At 36.8% G+C, this 21,702-nt stretch overlaps 1 protein-coding gene across 3 annotated transcripts; it reads left to right on the top strand.

The window, feature by feature from the left end:
* Positions 1-9,517: 9,517 nt before the first annotated feature.
* On the top strand, positions 9,518-11,843 carry LOC131164474 (probable calcium-binding protein CML13). 3 transcript variants are annotated; one of them, XM_058121686.1, is made up of 2 exons: positions 9,518-10,067; positions 11,579-11,843. In XM_058121686.1, exon 1 carries the CDS (start codon positions 9,597-9,599, stop codon positions 10,038-10,040), a length of 444 nt encoding a protein of 147 aa, XP_057977669.1. In that variant the 5' UTR covers positions 9,518-9,596; the 3' UTR covers positions 10,041-10,067; positions 11,579-11,843. The 3 variants fall into 3 exon arrangements, with proteins under 3 accessions (XP_057977669.1, XP_057977670.1, XP_057977671.1); XM_058121687.1 differs by having other exon boundaries at positions 9,534-10,067; positions 11,564-11,843; XM_058121688.1 differs by having other exon boundaries at positions 9,534-10,067; positions 11,561-11,843.
* The last annotated feature ends 9,859 nt before the right edge of the window (positions 11,844-21,702 follow it).

The raw sequence follows: 21,702 nt of genomic DNA, 5'->3' as shown, positions 1-21,702 counted from the left end.
TCCACCTGGAAAAAATCCCAATTGGCTGTAAATGGGTGTTCAAAACAAAACTTCGGCCCGATAGATCCATAGAGCGACACAAAGCTCGCTTGGTGGCCAAAGGCTACACTCAGGTAAAAGGTTTGGATTATCATAAAAGTTTTGCTCCTGTTGCTAAACTCGTTACTGTTAGGTGTGTTCTTACAATGACTGCAACTTGGAATTGGCATCTCCTTCAATTGGACGTCAACAACTTTTTTCTCCATGGTGACCTCGATGAGGAGGTTTATATGCTCCCCTCACCGGGTTATTGCAAACAGGGGGAGACTCATGTTTGTCGTCTTCAGAAATCCCTTTATGGTCTTAAGCAAGCCTCTCATAATTGGTTCTCTAAATTATCTTCTATTTTACTTGCTGCGGGTTTCACCCAATCTCAAGCCGACCATTCTTTTTTCACCCGCTCTTGGGGCCAGTCTTTTACTCTCATTGTTGTTTATGTTGATGATATTCTCATGGCAGGTAATGATCTCTTTAATATTAGCACTTTCAAACTCATGCTTGTTCAGAAATTCAGAAATCCCTTTATGGTCTTAAGCAAGCCTCTCGCAATTGGTTCTCTAAATTATCTTCTGTTTTACTTACTGCGGGTTTCACCCAATCTCAGGCCGACCATTCTCTTTTCACCCGCTCTTGAGGCCAGTCTTTTACTCTCATTCTTGTTTATGTTAATGATAGTCTCATGGCAGGTAATGATCTCTTCGATATTAGCACTTTCAAAGTCATGCTTGCTCAGAAATTCAAACTAAAGGATCTTGGCAAATTGAAATATTTCCTTAGCCTCGAAGTTGCTTGCTCTCCCACTAGCATATTTCTTAATCGACGCAAATATGCTCTTGACATCCTCATTGATAGCGGTCATCTTGGTGCTTGTCCTGCCCACTTTCCCATGGAACAAAATCTCAAGCTCAATAATACTGATGGTGCTCTCCTCTCCGATCCAAGCTCGTTTCGGCGACTCATTGGACGTTTGATCTATCTCGGCATCACTCGTCCCGACATTGTGTTTTCGGTAAACATTTTAAGTCAATTTACGCACCAGCCTAGACGGCCACATTATGATGCTGTTGTACGTGTTCTTCGATACATTAAGACTTCTCTAGGACAGAGCTTATTTTTTCTTACTACCAATACTCTTAAGGTCTCGGCTTATTCTGATTCGGATTGGGCTAGTTGTCCCCTCACTTGCCGCTCCACCACTAATTTTTTCATTTAGTTGGGCACTAGTCCGATTTCCTGACGCACTAAGAAACAAACTACCGTGTCTCGCTCCTCTGCTAAAGCTAAGTACCATGCACTCACTTCCACTACATGTGAACTTACATGGCTCAAAAATCTTTTAAATGATCTTGGAGTACCGCATTCACAGCCTATGCTCTTATATTGTGACAACCAAGCGGCTCTTCACATTGCCCAGAATCCTATTTTCCACGAACGTATAAAACATATAGAAATTGATTGTCGCATTGTTCATGAGAAGTTACGCGCTGACCTTTTTTTCACTAAGCATATTCCTACCCACCGTCAACTTGCTGATATCTTCACCAAAACTTTGGGATGTGACCATTTCCAAGCTTTATCGCGCAAGTTGGGCATTACGAATCTCCATACTCCAACTTGAGGGGGAGTATTAGAGAAATATACTCTTTCCATATAGAACATTATACAGTTTCCATTTTTTCATTATCTCATGTATATATATACCCTTGTATCCCTTGTAATGTGTGTGCATCAATAAACATTTTATTTTTCTTTCTCCAAACTTAACATCTCTAGAACCAATGTATAATTAGTATGGTTAGACTAAACCTACATATCCATCATGGTCATGTATCATTGCAATGGAACTTTGTATTGGTGAAGAATCTGTATCACTCTTTCTTCTGTGTATTAGTAACCAGAATCATAAAAGGTCAATAGATACTTATAGTTTTAAAGGTAATAAATAACAGATAGCCCAAAATATCATTTCAACAAACCCGATTAATGTTTCTTGAAATATTGAATTAATTAACATGTAAGGAAAAATAAGTCTTCATTGAATTTGGTTATCGAATTTAGTCATATTTGTTAATGTTAGGAAGTTAATTATATTTACAAACTCATGTTTGAAAGACCTTGAATTTGGATACACAAATTTGGATAATGTGTAATACAAAACTATATGGAATTTGTTTAAATCCATTTAAATCTAAATTCAAAATCTAAAATCTATACTTCCAAATACACCAAATAAACCTTATGTTATCATTAACATAATTAGAATGAAAAATCCTTGATATTAAGAATACTTCAATAATAATAATAATAATAATTGTCAGGACGTGCCCCCAATGGGCGAAGGTGCCTCGAGACAGGCAAGGGATGATAAATATTGGAAATTGAAATGGAGTCGCCACTAGCATATTATTTACTTAGGTGCGGTTAGAATACCTAATTACTACTTATTTGATTGGTCACTTGACTAATATTAGACCAAGGAACCAGTGGTCTCGGTCTATTTTACTAGAGTAGGGATTGGGAGTTCAGTTATGCGACGGGTAGGTATCAGCGCCCCCTACACGCCCATTCTACGAATGATACCTAATTAATTATGAATTATCCCGAAATTGAATTTAATGGTCTTTAATTAACTCTAAAAAGATAAAACAAATAAATAAACAAATGTTTAAAAAGGGAACGAAAATTAAGGTGCGATTTAGGAATGTCTAATAAGACCTCCAAACGAGGAGATTGTTGGCCGAAAAGGGCTTAATATCTTTTTGATAAAGACAAACCAATACATCTAATTGTGCTATCAAGTTGTTTACAAGTATTTCAATATAAAAGCACGATACAAGATGCATAATGAAAAGCCATGAAGAACACAAGTAGATGAAATTAAGATGGCTATTGAAGATAAACTTGGATGAAGACCAAGCTTAAGGATATGAAGACCTAGTTAATTTCTCATGTGTATTGTAAAATAGGTCTCATGTAAGTACTTTTCAATTGATATTTGTTATAAAACTCTTAGGTTAATTACTTGAACCTAGATACCTTTTAAAGACTTGGAAAATATTTTTACAAAATCCAAATGTTATTTCAAAATAATAAAAATCAGTTTTGGAATAAAAAATATAAAGAATATTGAATTTCAGGATGTTCATGGGCCTGAGACTAATGCTCAGTTGACCGAATGTAGGAATTTGAACAAACTGGTTTGGCATCAGAGAAGTCGGGCAACCAAACCATAGGCTTAGTTGACCAAATGGCTATTGTCATTGTTAAAGTTCCAGACAGTGTTGGTTCGGGAGACCGAACTTTAGGTTTAGTCGACCGAATGTAGAGTTCCGTCAATTGAATGGCTACGACCAGTTTTGAAATTCATAAGTTAATTGGTTCGGGCGACCAAACTGCCAGTTCAGATAAGTTTCGCAAACGATAAGAAATCTTTCTGATTTTCAAATGTAATGTTACCAAAACAAGCACAAACTGCTATAATTCAAGCCTACTTATATATAGTCAACCCTAATCGTGTTAGGGCAACCATAAAACATCGATTTACATTGAAAAATCTTGCTGTGTACCATTCTCGCTGAAATTGATTTTTTAGAGTTCGTTCTTCAAGTTTATAGCTTTTCAAAATCAGAAAACCTAGCCAATCTCTTCGAGCTTCATAGCAAATATCTTCTAAGTGTACTATAGTGCTTGTTGTGCACAAATCTACTCTCGTTAGAGAGTTCTCTTTGTGCAAAATAGTTTTTGATTTCCATATATAAACTAACGGTTCAAGTGTTGAATCGTTGAACAAGCGGAAGGATTGTTTTTGCTTGAGAGGTAACTCCATATAAGTAAAGGAGAGAGACGACTCTGCCTAGTGAAGAAGTGGGGTTCTCCGCCCAAGCAAATGAGAGAGGTAACTCCACCTACATAAAGAAGAGAGGCGACTCTGCCTATTGAAGTAGAGTTTGTAAAATGCATATTCACTGACAGTTATGGTGTGATCCCAAGAGGGTGGTGAATTGTGTTTTAAAAACTTTAGGCCAATTAAATTTTTGATTAACTGAATCATATCCCAATTAAAAATTAAAGTGTGTATACAAAATAATCAAGACAATAAATGAACAGACATACACATACAAAAATTAAAGTGCGGAAATATAATAGAGAGAGAGAGAGAGAGAGAGAGAGAGATGAGATGAGATTTTAACGAGGTTTAGCAAATTCCGCCTTTATTCTCGCTTTATGCAAACCCCCCAAGGATTTCACCAACCCTTCTCACTTAACTGGGTGGAGCAGAAACCGTTTACACTCCTTACAGGGTGGAGGCCCCCGTAGCTCCCTTAATCGGGCGGAGTCAAATCGTTACACACTCCTTCTAGGCGGAGCCACCTCTCAAGTGATGTACCCTTACTTGGCCAACGATTCACAACCTGAACATCGGTTGTAGGAATTTCCTTTTTGTAGGGAGGTTTATGAGATTTTCAAAACTGCATGGCAGTCTTCATATTATTCATTGATGGTGCTAAGCCCACTTAATATGAAATTCGTTAATGAGTTGGATTTTCTCGATAAACACTTGGTATTGACCGTGCTAAAACATTTTATTTTAAGTAGTTTTTATTTCTATTATTTAAAAAAATAAGGTGATTATTCCTATTGTTTTCCAATGACGACAACACATGGATTTGAAAATAAAAAAATGTTTTGGGAGTTGGTAGAAGTAAGGTTTCAATATAATTGTACAATGTTGCCAATTAGTTGGTCTCATGCTGAGAAATCTTGAAATTAGTTAATCCAATTATGTTTGACTTGATGCCTCAGTTTAAAATTGAAATCCAAAATTATCCTTAAAGTCCAAATTACAATTAAAATCAGCCCAAGTCCAATTATTAATCCTGCCTGAACACGGCCCAAACCCAATTTGGGCTATCAAGCCCATCAAAATTTGATAGACAGCTATGAAAAGGGAAGGGCGGCAGCCCATGAGCAGCCCGCCAGCCCTTACTCGGCCCAAGCAACTAAAAGCAACCTCGTCACATGCCCCCAGGGCATTTAAGTCATTTAATTATGTAGTTTGGATTTTAATAATGGTACAAACAATAGGCCTTGGATTTTTAAGGGACCGGGAACTTGAAAATTTATATTAGAGGTTTCGGGTTCAAATAATTGATGAACGATTCACAAAACAATAGATAAATTTCTTTGTATAGATCAAATGGGTCTTTAATGGATAGCAGAAAATTACTAAAAACCTTGCTATTAAATGAAAATTCCTACCGTAGGTAATTATATTTTATTTAAATTTAATAGCGATAAAAACAAATACACAACTTAAATTGTAGATTCTTATATATATATATATATATATATATATATATATATATATATATGTATATATATATTCTTTGATTGATTAAATGTTCATCCATAAAGTTGTACTATTTTTTAATAATAATTTAAAGAACATCACATCTTCACACTTACAATAACTTTTTTTTTTTCTTTATAACAATAAAATGAGAAGTACTACAAATACAATAATTCCTCTCTCTCACCTACAAAAAGGAAGGATTGGTCACTTTTGGAGACAATGCTAAATGAAGAATCATCGATAAAAGTAAAATAGATAATTCATCTTTGGCTATTGAAAATGTTGCTTTTGTAAATACTCTCAAACATAACCTGTTAAGTAGTGTTAGTCAGTTATGTGATAAAGAGTTAAACATTACATTTCAATCCACCAAATGTTTGATAAATGATTTAAATGGAAAAATCATACTTGTAGGAAAACGTGAATCCAACATTTACTCAATTGAGTTTGATGACATTAAAACTTGTGACGTTAGATGTTTAGCAGCTACTAATGAAAATTGCTAGTTATGACATATAAGACTAGGTCATGCTAGCATTGATTTACTACATAAGCTATCATTTAAAGAACTAGTAAATGACCTACCAAAAGATAATTATGTAAAAGACAAAGTTTGTGATGCATGTCAGTATGGAAAACAAGTTAAATCTTCTTTCAAAACCAAGAAAATGATATCCACCTCAAGACCTTTAGAGTTAATCCATCTTGATTTGTTCGGTCCTAATGATATCGCTAGTATTAGTGGAAAACTATATGCCTTTGTTATAGTTGATAACTTTTCTAGATTCTCATGGGTAATTTTTCTTGCAAACAAAAGTGACACTTGTAATGCTTTTATCCATTTTTGTGGAAAAATTCAAAATGAAAAGGGAATGTCAATTGTTCACATTAGAAATATCCCCAAATTTTTAAGCAAAACAGCTCAAATATATATTATGACTTTCAAAATATTTTTCCTAATTTTTCCCAATTTTCTCTAATATTTTCCTATTTTTTTAAAATTAAAAATATAATTAAAATTAAAATTAAATTGAAAAAAAAAAGTTTAGAAAAACAAGGCTAGTTCAATCGGTCTAGACCGGTTGGATTTGGTGGGCCACGTGTCCACCCACAGTGGGGACAAGTGGCGGCCTCTAATATTTTTCTTTTTCTTTTTATTTGTTATAGGGTGACATCAGCATGACGTCACCTACCACATGTCAGCCTTTGGTTGCTTCTTATTTTTTAAAAATTTACTGTAATTGGGTGACGTCAGCATGACATCACCTGCCATATGTTAGCCTCCGATTGGTCCCAAAAGTTTGACCAGGTTCACCAATATGGCGTCAATCTGGCCGTCCGGAGTAAACACAAATCAGACAGCCAAGATTGGACTACGTTGCCCCTAAAAATACTCAGATAGGGTTGTGTCACATGTCACCACTAAACCCTAGGTATAAAAACCCTCTTTTTTTCTTTCTTTCTCTCCTTTTTCCCATTCATTTTCATTCTCCTTTCATCTCTCTTTTGCGCACACTTTCTCTCTCTCTCTCTCTCTCTCTCTCTCCCTCCTTCTATGTTCTTCTTACTCTGCACTCTCTCTTTGATCCTCTCATATCTCTCTCTCCCTCTTTCTTCTCTATGATCCTTGATCTCAGATCTCTCTCTCTCTCTCTCTCTCTCTCTGTTCTACAAATCCCCTCTTCCCATATCTTTCTATGTTATTACTTTTCCTTCTTTGCGATCCTTGATTTTAGTGCTCTCTCTTTAGTCCTCTTAGATCTCTCTCTCTCCATCTCTTTTTTCTCTACGATCCCAAATTTCAGAGCTCTCTCTCTCTCTCTCTCTCTCTCTCTCTCTCTCTCTCTCTCTCTGTTCTACACATCCCCTCTCCATGTCTCTTTCTTACAATGAACATGTTGTAATATAAACTTGTTCCTAAAAGTTAAAATCTTTAGCCTTACCATTCTTATTTTGGTTTTGATGATGCAAAAGGGGAAAAGATAGAGAAAAAAAAAAAGAAGAAGGAACTTGTGTGTGAACTTAATTGATTTATATTTATTCCTATATTTGCAAATAGTTGTCATCATAAAAAAGGGAGAGATTGTTAGCCTCAAGTTTTCATTAACCTAATTTTGATGATAAAGAACTATTATATATGAACTAATGACTTTGTGCTTAAGTTGTTTTCTATAGGATTTTAGCCATTGAAGTTGAAGAAAAGTTGAAGAATTGAAAGATGTTAAAGACTTAATTTGATTTATTTGGCCCAGTTCAATGAAATAATCGATAGTTATAAGTCTGTTTCTGTGACTATTTGCTCTCGGTATTAAGCCGTCAACGGTATGTCTGAAATCGTCGATGGTTTGGCTCGGGTTACCAGCACGCTGATTTTCGAATTTAAAATTTTGGGACGTTGGATAGGTTGGGTTTCGGGGGGAAACCTATGAGAGGGTTATATATATGTTGTATATGTTGTAACTCTAGTTGTTCTTGTCTTTGGACACAAGATAATAAGAAAAATACTACCAATTGCTCTTGTTGATGTAAGCATTGCCGAACCACGTAATTCCTTATGTTATTGTTATTGATTTCATTATAATCTACATGATTGTGTTTTCTATATATTTCACCATTGAGTGTTGCATTGTAAAATTAATGTATTACACTGTGCAAATTCATTTTTCACAAAAAATTGGTATCAGAGCATTGTTGTAATGGCTTCTGGAACTTCTTCTGCAAAGTTTGATGTCGTTAAATTCGATGGAATGGGAAACTTCTGTTTATGACAGAGAATGATGAAGGATCTATTAATGCAGCAAGGTATGGTGAATGCTTTATATGGAATTCAACCAGAAAGCATTGATGAAACAAGTTGGAATGAATTGGAAGTGAAGGCGGTGTTGACTATCATATTTTGTTTGGCTGATGACGTCTTGTATCACGTTATGGATGAGGATTTTTCGGCAGCAGTTTGGCAGAAATTGGAAAGTCGGTATATGTCTAAACCTTTATCGAACAAGTTATTTCTTAAGCAATAATTGTATTAGCTTAAGATGGTGGAAGGTTCGAATTCGAACCAACACGTCAATGCATTCAATCAAATTGTAAGTGATTTGATGCGAACTGTTGTGAAGTTTGAAAAAAAAGATAAGACACTAATGCTATTGAATTCCCTACTAAACGGCCATTTTTACTCTAATTTCACTTTGCAAGTTGAGAGAAGGGGGATTCAAATTCATCATTTCAAGAATAAATAAATGAATAAATAAATGTTATCAGTATTTATCGGATTATGTACTACCTCTCATAATTTAAAGAATATAGAATAACATAATAAAATTAAGCACTCATATGATAAAATTTACAGATAATTATTCCTCATCTCAATTTTCTCCAAATAACTTAACTTTATATGATAATGAGACTTAAAATGACACCCCTCTCCAACTATTATTTTATTTCTTTTTACATTGTACAAATCAAACTAAGTTCACCTAATGTTTTGAAAACTTACCATGCAAATTTTAGGGATAAATTTGTACAAATTTAAATAAAATATAATAAAAATTTCATTTCATTTCATAAAAATTCACATAAATTTAAATTAAAAGTTCAAAATCAAGCTTTCAAATTTAAATAAAATATAATAAAAATTAAATTAAATTTCATAAAACATAAATTTAAATTAAAAATTCAAAATAAAGCTGCCAAGCACACAACCTTACTCTTCACGAAATAAAACCCATTGTAAGTTACCACTCTCCTCGCCCACCAAAAGGAAAATGGTTTTGCTGGTTGGTAGGACCAATGCCGAATGACAAATGCTTTGAACTAGCAACTTGCCCAAAAAAAACAAAAAAGAGATGACGAGAGAGAGGTGGCAGTGGGCCTGGAAATGGGCCAGGGCCCTTGGCAAGAATATATCAATTGTAGACCGCAGTGGACCCTGCCCATCCTGAACTACCGGTTGATCCAATTCAATTTCCAAGGGCTCGGTCGGATACCAACTCCCAGCAGAACCTGCCACTGAAACGACGTCAATTAAATGCCGTTGAGTTAAAAAATGACGTCGGTTTGATGAGGTGAGTTACTGTGTCGTTACTATCACAACTGCGTCGTTTTGGAAGCAAACATTTCTAATAAAGAGAGAGAAGCTCAGAGGAGAGGAGAGGAGAGATAAGACAGAACAGAGAGAGAGAGAGAGACAGAGGAGAGAGGAAGAATGGGGAAGGATCTGAGCGACGAGCAAGTAGCGTCGATGAAGGAAGCATTCACGCTGTTCGACACGGACGGCGACGGCCGGATCGCGCCGTCGGAGCTGGGGATCCTGATGCGATCGCTGGGAGGGAACCCCACGCAGGCGAAGCTGAAGGAGATCATAGCGCAGGAGAACCTCACATCCCCCTTCGACTTCCCTCGCTTTCTCGACCTCATGGCCAAGCACATGAAGGCGGAGCCCTTCGACCGCCAGCTCCGCGATGCCTTCAAGGTACTCGACAAGGACTCCACCGGCTTCGTCGCCGTCTCCGACCTCCGCCACATCCTCACCAGCATCGGCGAGAAGCTCGAGCCCTCTGAGTTTGACGAATGGATCCGCGAAGTCGATGTCGGATCTGATGGAAGGATCCGCTACGAAGATTTCATTTCTCGCATGGTCGCTAAGTGAAATTATTGTTTTTGGCATTTGATTTGGGTAAGCGTTGCTCTTTTTTTAAAAATTTTTTGGCGATGCTTTTTTTCCCCGAATTTAGCTTACGTCTGGGTTTTGGTGTTGTTAAATTATCGGAGTATTGCTTAATTATATGGAGATTTTGGGGCTTTTCTAGCTCGTTTCGGTTCGCATTTTATGACCCTTTCTTGTTTCCTTCTAAATTGTGTTTATAATGTGTACTTATTTTGTGCATGACTCTATGGAACCTATGGTCTTGAATGTTTGTTCATTTTGTTGGCTTTTGTTTTGAACTATGTTTTGGCATGAGGAGATTTTTTTTTTCCCTTTTTTGAAAAGAGATTATATCTTTCGCGAATTCATTCATGCGCCAACAATTCTTTGAGACCGAAACGCTGAGTTAATTATTACATTATGAGATTATTGTTGGTGGAACTTGAGTGGTGTATCAGTTTGTCAAGCATTTTTTGATCTTGTCAAAAAGTTTCCTGTGTGTGTTCCACTGTTATGCTGGTGGATATTTAGATGTTTATGCTACTTGTTTTCAAACCTTAATGGCCATTCTTTGTTCAAATACCTCAGAGAAAAAACAAAAGACTAGTTTAAGGCGTCAATTATGAATGTGCTTTACACTAACGAACAAGAAGCATGAACTTCAGGTTAGGCTTGTTTCATGGAATAGCTATTCCTATGAAGATGGAATGCATAACAATATGGGATTAGAAATTCTCCATGGTAATAATTATTCCTTATTGTTCTATTCAACATGGAATAGGAAAGGAATAGACATTCCCATGGTTGAATTTGGGAATAGATATTCCTTATATATTCCTTGTTATGGATTCATTAAAAGTCTTATGTTGTTATTTAATGGTACTACTATATTTAATTATGTTTTTTGTATAAATTATCAAATTTGTCTCTTATAACTATTCTATTCCTAGGAATATGGATTCCACTAACCATACATTACCTTGCTGCGTGTTTGGTATATAAGGAGGGAATGGAATCAAATTTATCACTTGATTTGATCACACCCTCCATTCAAATTTCCATTCCATTCCTTTCCTTTCCAACCACATTCCTTTTCGCAAACCGAACGTGATATTAGAGTTGTTGCATTTTTCTAGTTCAGAATGCCTTTAATAGAACTCTTATTGTTTTGCTCCCTAAATTCTTTTCTCTGGTCCATTTGAATCCATGGAGTTTTCCTAGCTAAGCAATCTAGCAGTCTTTGGGCTAGATTCAGTGCACACCTTATTTTTGTACTACAATTTTGTGGGAAATGTCTTTTAAATATAGGTATGCAGCTTCACATGTAAATATGTTCAGGCATTTCTGCTTTGTTGTTTCTACGGTTTTCCATTGTGAATGTGACATTGATATACAATATATTTTCTGGCATTTTTTCTGGTTTGGTTTTAAGATTTCCATGTATATATTGCATGGCTCTAAACTGTGATTGTTGGCTCAGTAGTCAAGGATTAAGTTGAACTTAAAAGCTTACTGCAGCTTAGCAGAGATTTTGTTTTCAGGCCAGGAAGGTGGAGAGAATAAAACCTTTAGGTAAATGGACTTGGCTACAAGCCAGTGTGCTGTTCAAGTGAAGTAGTCTATCCTCTATGTTAGGCATGGATCCATATGCCCCTTTGGGTTTAAGATTGTGTAATTGTGGTCGTTGTACCATGCTTCCCTGAATGAGAACGGATGGTTGTAAGATTGTACAACTCGTATGTAGAACGGATGATGGGTGAACTGCTTTGCTTATATGATAGGGTTCTAAATTGGATTTTTAAGATATGACATGGATTGTATTGTACATGTTGAATCGTCTTTGCATAGTAGAAAATGCATTAGGTCTCATGGGGCATGTAGTATGGGCCTTGCATCTTTTCACTTTTATCACCTCAGATCTATCAAAAAAGCCCTACTTTCTGAAAAATTCAGTTATTCCTTTCCCTCTTGTCTTGTCCATTGTGAGCTGCTGCAGCAAAACTTACTATGATCTTCGTCCGAACTTCTCCCGTGCCCAAGCAATTGACCTCCTAGTCAATCCTTACTGGATTGGACGGTCCAATTGGCGTGGCAGGAAGGGAACTCTTCTTCTAATATCCCTATCCGAGTAAGAAAGAATACACGACCAAATCTATCGGCCCTCTCATGGCACTCAAAAGAATATATGGACACACATTCTCAATAGAATTCAGTTGAAGTTGGTGTAAATTGGGAGAAGACGAAGTCTGAGTCTACTCCCCAAGTTCAGTTTCAAAGTGCGTCCATCCAATCGCCTACCCGAGCTGTAGGCTTTCAGAGCATGCTTTCCTTAACCCTGAACCAACAAAATGTCCTCTCCTAGTTGGTCAAAATAATAACACTAGCCATGAGCATGCCTGAAAAATAAGACCCAAAGTAGCAATAAAGAACTTGACATTTCAAAAACTTCTCAAAATTTTTCTCAAGGTTTATAGAAAAGTAGAAGGAAAAGTATTAATCGGTAATGAATGACTTCACAACTTTAAATTTAATCTAAAATTTTGGTTCGACTTATCACTGGATATTTGTTTAAAAAGTAAGTTAATTAAAATTCGATTAACCATTAGAAACACTTGAGAGTTTTTCAAATTGAATTTTTTGATTTTTTTAGTAGCTTGAGAGAGATGATTCGTTAAGCAAGCCATGCGGCCCTGCTGTTGTGTCAAAAATGGGAACATCCTGGACCATTGAAGGGAGTTCCTCTTTTAGTTTTTGCCTCATACATGTGAGCAGAAGGACAATATTTTAATTATTTCTCAAGACGATTCTCAGGTTGAAAATGTTTAACAATTATTTGCATATCTCATCAGTTCTCAATAATAACCATTTTTTGAATAAAGTCACTTACATTTGGAAGTATATAATTTGAGTTCTTAATTTAAATTTATATGAATTTAAATAAAAATATAAAAAACCGTGCTGAGTTTCTTTTAAATTTACATAAATTCATGAAATCTATGGCTGTAAAGACTACCAGTATAATATAATATGTAACATGAAAAATATCTTTGTTTTTTGAAAGTAGGTAAAAAAATTCCTCATAAAAATAATTTCTATAGTAGATCCAAAAATATGAACATTGTAAATTGATATGTGGACAAAAGTATTTTAGTTTTTTTAAGAAAAATTCAACATTTTTAAAAAATATATAAATTTTTATACTGTATGTAGCATTGTAGAACGGGTAAATTATTTTGTGGGTGAAAAATATTCTTATCTTTTGAAGATAAGAACGAATATTTGCAAGAGAAATTGTATTCTATATTCTGAAGTAATTTAACAAAAATGAAATCAAATAATATTTAAAATTTCTCTAAATTATTTCTTGAACATATAAGAAAAAAAATTTCATTTGATTAAAAAATATAGTAAACTAACAATATATACTTTGTCCTTATATATGTCTTGATATGTTCATTCGTAAGATTAGGGTTTGTGTGAACAAAGTAAAAACAAATTAAATAAGTAGAACAAATAAATATAGGTAGGGTATAGTGGAAACTTTTTGACTCCTTTTTTGTTTCTTTGTATTAAGCACTTCTAAAGGACAAATGAGTACTACCATATCATATGATGGCTCTACAAAGTATTAAACCATGTTAGATTTGAACCAATATAGGCATAGTCAATGAATTTACAATCCATCCCTATTAATCATATTAACCATTGAAGTGTCACGATCTTACATTAGATGTGTATTAGAGAGATCTTGAATTTATAAGAATAATTTAAGTTCCAATTGTGTGAAGTATCTTTTATAGGCAAACCTGTAAGACTAGTGGGTCAAAGCGAACAATACATAATTGAAGTTAGATTTAGAATTGTTACATTTGATATCAAAGTTATTCAAGGGATATTATCATATGGGTGGATCCTATACAAAGGTATGTAGTCATTCTAACGAGTGTGTTAGAGATCAAATGGGAGAGCATGTCACGGTCTCACATCGAATGTGTACTGAGATCTTGAGCTTATAAGGATAGTTTGGGTTCAAGGTCTTAAATTTCGATTTCCACTCAAATTTCGAACCTCTAAAAGTATGAAAATTTTGATTTCGATTTAAAGAAATAATGAAAATCAATAGTAAAACATGAAATTCTTTGTGAAACTTTAGAAATGATTAACAAACATAATAATATAAGTTTTAGGACTAATATATTACAAGTTAAATACATATATGTTGTGTATGAGAAGAAAAAGTTGTAATATAGTATATGTATCAAACATGTCTAAGATAATATACAGTAAACATATTCAGCTAATATAAATGAAATTCATAAATCATTTAAATATTATTTATTATACAAATAATGATAATTTAGACATAAATGGTTAAATAAAATGTTGCAGTAAGTTTGTTTTTTCATATAATTTCAAAAATATTTGTAATAATATTTTGTTTCTATAAAAATAAATAAAATATATTAAGAGAGAAATTTGACTTCACTCATAAATCTCTTTTTGAATTTCAAGGAAATTTCATTGTATATTTAAAATTTCAATAAATTTCGCTGAAATTACGAGATTTCGATAAATTTCAGGATGATTTGTTGAGATTTCGATGGAAATTATGCAAGAAGGAAATTGACTGCCATTTCGATTTCGAGGGTGACAAAACCAAAAATTTTAATGAAAATTTTGACAATTTTGTGGAAATTTAAGATCATAGGTTCAACTATGTAAGACACATTTTATAAAAGAAAGATGTGAGAAACCATTAGAGGACAAATATATTATAAATTAATAAAAGTACAAATAGAATAATTATTTTATTGAAAAGGTACTCTTATAATTTAAAGGTAAGATAAACTACTCTTAAAAGAAAGTCAATTTAATAAAAATTAGATAAAATAAAATACTTTTTGGATAAATTAAATTGTTGAACCTAAAATTAAAGATTTTATTGGGTTAAAGAACAAAATAAACTAGCATTGTATATACATATCATATATAAAACTATGAATAAAAATCAATTTGTAAACCAAAAATATTGTTATCTTTTAAAACTAAGATAATGTTTTAAAAAAATCAATTCAATAAATTAGATAATTTTATATTTAAAATTTTGTTTTAAATAAGTTAATATACAAAAAATATATATTTAATTAAAACAAAATAATGTTGATATTATTATAAATACTAAATAAAATATATTGTTGGAAACGGTGTGATCCCAAGAGGGGGGTGAATTGGACATTTAAAACTTTTGCGCTAATTTAAACAATTATGCCGATTCACCACATCTCATATCTCATTCGAAATAAAATATATATATAAAGTAAGTGAGCAATGTGTGCTGCATATCTCATTTAAATTAATTCTGTATGCATGCAAGATGGTTATAACTAAACATGAACACGCATACACATACTAAAATTAAAATGCGAAAGTAAATGAGAGGGAGAGAGAGAGAGAGAGAGAGAGAGAGAGAGAGAGAGAGAGAGAGAGAGAGAGAGAGAGAGAGAGAGAGAGAGAGACACACACACACACACACGATATTTGTTATCGAGGTTCGGACAAACCAACTTACGTCCTTGCCTTGGGCATACCCCCCCCAAGGATTACACTATCCCTGCTCACTTAAATGGACGGAGTAGAAGCCGTTACAACCTCTCCTTACGGGGTAAGGTAAATCCTAGCTCAATTATAAGACTGAGCTCAACTTGTCTCACTTATGGGGCTAAGACTCCCCAGTTCAAATTCTGGGTTAAACCCAACCGATCTCACTTACGGGGCTGAGACTCCTCAGTTCAATTAATGAGATGAACCTAACTGGTACAATAAAAACCAATTTTGTACATGATAAAATGCTTCTAAATACAAGCATAGATGTAGAACGTTTAAACTCTAAATACATACATTCTAATATGATATGAAATATGCTTAGTAGAGTAAGGGTGCTATTAAATAATTTTGCCCAAATATATATATATGAAAAATTAGTATTATTGTTCTCCTATAAATATTTTTGCAAATAAAGAGTATTTGGAGAATCTTGGAATTTAAGTTCAAGAAAATATTTGTGCAAAAAATAACTTTCTCCAAAAATATTTATCAAGGAAATAATCGGGAGAAATCGAATCTATACTCTCAAAAAGATTTTCAAAAATAATAATAAATGAGAGTAAGCATGTAAAAATAAATGCCCAAAAATAAATATACTCTCTTCAAGAGTAATTTTGAAATGAAAAAGTGGAAGAGAGTTGGAGAGTTTCACTTAAAAGATTTTGCCCCCCAAAAAAGAGATTTTAGTAATAAAAATTGGTTTGGAGAAACTTTGATTAACAAAGGTTTATAGATAATTTTAGAGTTAATCAAAGTTACTAATTTAGAGTAATGAGAGGGGTATTTATAGATTTTTTGAAAAATATGATGGTTGGGGACACGCTTGGTATTTTGGAAAAGTTTAATTAAAATTTAATGACGTTTTAGCGCTTTTAAAAAATTCCAACCCGAGAGGTTCAGTTGACCATATTCAAGGTTCGGTCGACCATATTAATAGGTTCGGTCGACCATGTCAATTTTGAACTACAGGTTCGGTTGATCGTCTTAGGGCGATTTCAAATCTTTCGTAGGTTCGGTTGATTGCTCATATGGTTTGGTCAACCATGGACAAAATGAAATATAAGTTCGGTCGGCCGAACAATTGGGTGTCAGACACGTGTCAATTCGGTAAACTGAGGAAGATACATTCAAATCAGAACAGTCGACCGTCCAAAGTCAAAAAGTTGACTTTCAAACGATTCAGTTGACTGTGGCAATTGTAACTCCACAGGTTCGGTCAATCGTCGCAGGTCAAATTTTTGACTGCTAGGATTTAAATAGTGCTAGGACTTTTGTTTTGCGGGTTGCCATTTTTAAGATATGTTGGGCACCTGATTGTACATTGTTTGATGGAGCCTTGATTATGTTCTTGTATAGACTTTGGTATGGTACTGTATGTATATAGAAAAACCTTTTTCCACTGCATATATGATTGTATGCGGATGCGTATTTGGTATCTGGGAACCCCACGGGGTCGGACCCTCATCCATTGTCTTGTGTCTTTGGATAGTTTGTATGACATAGGGACATGTTAGATTACATTTTCACCCCTAAGTCCCATTTCCGGGTTCGGGGCGTAACAACTTGGTATCAGAGCTAACCAGGTTGTTAGGTATCGTAGACTTAGTTAGGCTTATCTGTGAGTACATACCAGAGTATAGGATATTGGATGTGGGTAGAGTTGGTTGAGGATTATTCCGTTGCTAGACTGGGACTTGTCGGCGGTATTCTGTGTTTTTCTTGGAATGACGATTCCAGTGAAAGCAAGGCAGACCATTGATGACTTTCGTGTCGGTGTAATAGGACAGACCTAGACCTGGCAGGGAGTAGTTAACATGATTGGTATTAGATAATTGTGTTAACTGTATGTGCTATAGGAGTATTGATAGATTCCTATTATGTTTTCAGAATGGAGCCCAAAGATAACGATCTGGGAAGTGGCTTCGAGGAGACTACGAGTGATGAGTCTCTGTCTATGCCTCGAGGATTGACGAGACAGGTTTTTTGGGAGATCGGGTGGAGTGTGAGGAGACGCGAACGCTCTCCTATTGCTGCGGGGTGCACCATTGAGAGGTTCACACGCATGCATCCTCCGACGTTCTCTGCGGGACATGACCCAACTATAGCAGAGGACTGGGTGGAGAAGACTGAGAGGACCTTGGAGGTCCTGCACTGCACGGATAGGTAGCAAGTCCTCTATGCTACCTTCTAGCTATTTGGGGAGGCGGGTCGATGGTGGACTGCGGTGAATCTGCTGGAGAAGCAGAGAGCCGGTCCAGTGGAGATTACGTGGAGCCGTTTCAAGGAGGTGTTCTTTGACAGATACTTCCCGGCTTCTGTATGTGATGCTAAGGCAGATGAGTTTTCTGCTCTGACTCAAGGGAGTATGACGGTCCAGGGGTATGTGACTCGGTATATAGAGTTGTCCCGGTTCACGCCGTGTTTGATCTCGAACAAGTATGAGAAGACTTGGAGATTCAAGAAAGGCCTAAGGAAGGACATCCGCAGATTGGTGGGTATGCTTCAGATCTGTGAGTTCTCAGTTTTGATGGATAAAGCCACTGTGATAGAGATTGGTATCCGAGAGGACGAGGTGGAATAGAAGCTAAAGAAGAGGTCAATTTCTTTTGGTTCTCATTCTGGATCTCGTCAGGGATCATGCATGGAAGAAGAAGAGCAAGGGCTCGAGTTACTGTTAGAATACCGAGCGCTAGGGGTCTCAGGGGGACCAAGTTAGTGGTCGTTGTTCCAGATGCCACAGACGGCACGAGGGCGAGTGTCGATTATTTGGGGGTAACTGCTACAACTATGGCCAGTCAGGTCACATGTTTCATGATTGTCGTGCACCGAAGCGAGACGTTCCTGCATCCAGTGTGAACTGGGGGAGCAATCAGATACCTCGGGGAACCATTCAGGAAAATACAGCTCTGGCAAGAGTATACTCTCTTACTCCAGCGGATGCTGAACATGCAGGGAACGTAATGACAGGTACCTTATTATTGCTTTCAAATAAAACTTATGTTTTGTTTGATTTGGGTCCAACCCATTCTTTTGTATATGTGAGTTTTGTTAAATTGTGTGGGGTTGAGACCCAAGTCATGAACGAGGTATTATTTGTTGCTACACCATCTGGGAGTGTATCATTCTGTAGTAGGATGTTGGAAGACTGCCCAGTGGTAATCTAGGGGAAGCTACTACCGGAGAATCTTGTGATATACGACATGTCGGGGTTCGATGTTGTTCTGGGGATGGATTGGTTGTTCTCCAGTTATGCTGTGATCGACTGTCGTAGGAAGGTTGTAGTGTTTAGACCTCCTGAGGAACAGGAGTATGAGTTTGTGGGATTGTGTGTGCGTTCGACGCCATAGGTACTATCGGCACTACAGGAGAGGAGGTTACTTTTGGATGGATGTTAGGGGTACCTAGCTTGTGTGAAGGAACCACCGTGGGAGGAGTTGATACTTGAGGATATTCGGGTAGTCAGCGAGTTCCCGGATGTGTTTCCAGATGATTTACTCGGTTTACCTCCAGATCGTGAGGTGAAGTTCGTGATAGAGTTGCTGCCTGGCAAGGCACGATCTCTAAAGTTCCGTACCAGATGGCTCCAGCGGAACATCGGGTGTTGAATGAGCAGTTGCAGGAATTATTGGACAGGGGTTTCATTTGACCGAGTGTTTCGCCCTAGAGAGCTCCAGTATTGTTTGTGAAAAATAAAGACGGGTCGATGCGGATGTGCATTGATTACCGTGAGATTAATAAAGTGACTGTGAAGAACCGTTACCCTTTGCCTCGTATTGATGATCTCTTTGACCAGTTGCAGGGAACTCAGGTCTTTTCGAAGATCAATCTACATTCAGGGTTTCATCAGGTGAGGGTACGATCCGAAGATGTTGCGAAGACTGCTTTCCGAACTAGATATGGCCACTATGAGTTCTTGGTTATGCTGTTTGGGTTGACCAATGCTCCGGTGGTGTTCATGGATCTTATTCCATGAGTACCTAGACCGGTTCGTAGTGGTGTTCATTGATGATATTTTGGTATACTCGTAGAGTTCGTAAGAGCACGAGAACCATATGAGGTTAGTATTACAGGTTCTGCGAGAGAAGAAGTTGTATGCTAAACTGAAGAAATGTGAATTCTGGTTGGGTCATATTGCATTCCTAGGCCATGTGGTATCTGGGGACGGTATCTCAGTTGATCCTAGTAAGATTGAAGCTGTGGTTGACTGGGTGAGGCCGAAGAATGTGCAGGAGGTTCGGAGTTTTCTAGGACTGGTGGGTTATTATCATCGGTTCGTGGAGGGGTTCTCTAAATAGTCTAGGCTTCTAACTCAATTGACCAGGAAGGGGGTGAAGTTTGAATGGACCAGTGATTGCGAGCAGTGTTTTCAAGAGTTGAAGCACCGACTGGTTACTGCTCCAGTTTTGACCATTCCTTTAGAGAATGACAATTTTGTGATCTATAGCGACGCGTCTCTAAAGGGTCTAGGTTGTGTGCTTATGCAGCAGGGCAAATTAGTAGCGTAAGCTTCTAGGAAACTGAGAGAATACGAGGAGAATTATCCTACGCATGATCTGGAATTAGCCGATGTGGTATATGCACTGAAGATCTAGCGACACTATTTATATGGTGTGCAATGCGAGATCTTTACTGACCACAAAAGCCTCAGGTATTTCTTCACGTAGAAGGAGTTGAATATAAGGCAGAGACGGTGACTTGAGTTGATCAAGGACTACGATTGCACCATCAGTTATCACCCGGGAAAAGCTAATGTGGTAGCCGATGCGTTGAGTCGGAAGTCGGAACATACTGCAGTATCTACAGTTGTAGCTCAGCATCACATCAGATAGGATCTGGAGAGCTCGAGTATAGAGTTGGTATCTGGTGATCATCAGGCTTTCCTTACTAGTTTGGTGGTCCAGCCAACTTTGTGTGAACGTATAAAAGCCGCGCAGGCTAGCGATGCGAAGTTGACAGAGGTTGTGGACAACAAGGATTGGCTTCGGAGTTCAACATCTTGGAGGGAGGAGTGTTGAGGTTTGGGACCAGGCTATGTGTTCCGAACGATGATGAGATCAGAAGAACGATTCTGGAGGAAGCGCATCATTCATTATATACGGTACATCCTGGTAGTACAAAGATGTATCTAGATTTGTTCAAGACCTTTTGGTGGAGTGGTATGAAGAGGCACATTGCTCAATTCGTGGAGCAGTATCTGACGTGTCAGCAGGTAAAAGCTGAACATCAAAGGCCAGTAAGGCCATTGCAGCCCTTAGCTATTTCGAAGTGGAAATGGGAGCATATTTCCATGGATTTTGTGATCGGATTGCCACCAGCACTTCACGGGCAGAATGCTATCTGGGTGATCGTGGATAGGTTGACAAAATTTGCTCACTTCATACCGATGAAGGTTAGTTATCCTTTGAGTAGGCTAGAGGACTTGTATGTGCATGAGATAGTTAGGATGCACGGGGTACCGGTGTCCATTGTATCAGATTGAGATCCGAGGTTTACTTCTCGATTCTGGACGAGCTTGTTGGAGGTACTGGGGACTAAACTTACTTTCAGTACAACGTTCCACCCCTAAACTAATGGACTATCAGAGAGGACGATACAGATCTTAGAGGATATGTTGCGAGCTTATGTGTTAGACTTTGGTGGTAGCTGGATATAGTTTATGCCACTAGTGGAGTTCGCTTATAATAACAGCTTCTAGGCTAGTATCGAGATGGCACCATTCGAGGCTCTATATGGTCGGAGGTTTCGATCTCCTCTGTATTGGGATAAGGTTGGTGAACGTTAGGTGTTAGGACTTGAACTTGTGCAACAGGCGTCTGAAAAAGTGGGTTTGATCTGGGATAGGATTAAATCGGCTTAGAGTCGGTAGAAGAGTTATGCGAATGTTCGTCGCCGTGAGTTAGAATTCGAGGTGGGGGGTAATGTATTTCTGAGAATCGCTCCGATGAAAGGGGTGATGAGATTTGGGAAGAAGAGTAAGCCGAGCCCGAGGTATATCCTCGAGGTTCTTGAGCGTACATGATCGCACTACCCCCAGCACTCTCAAGGATCCACGATGTGTTTC

The sequence above is a fragment of the Malania oleifera genome, chromosome 9 (genome assembly GCF_029873635.1).
Source record: "Malania oleifera isolate guangnan ecotype guangnan chromosome 9, ASM2987363v1, whole genome shotgun sequence".
In the NCBI taxonomy this organism is placed as follows: domain Eukaryota; kingdom Viridiplantae; phylum Streptophyta; class Magnoliopsida; order Santalales; family Ximeniaceae; genus Malania; species Malania oleifera.
This window is presented reverse-complemented; position numbering and strand designations above follow the sequence as displayed.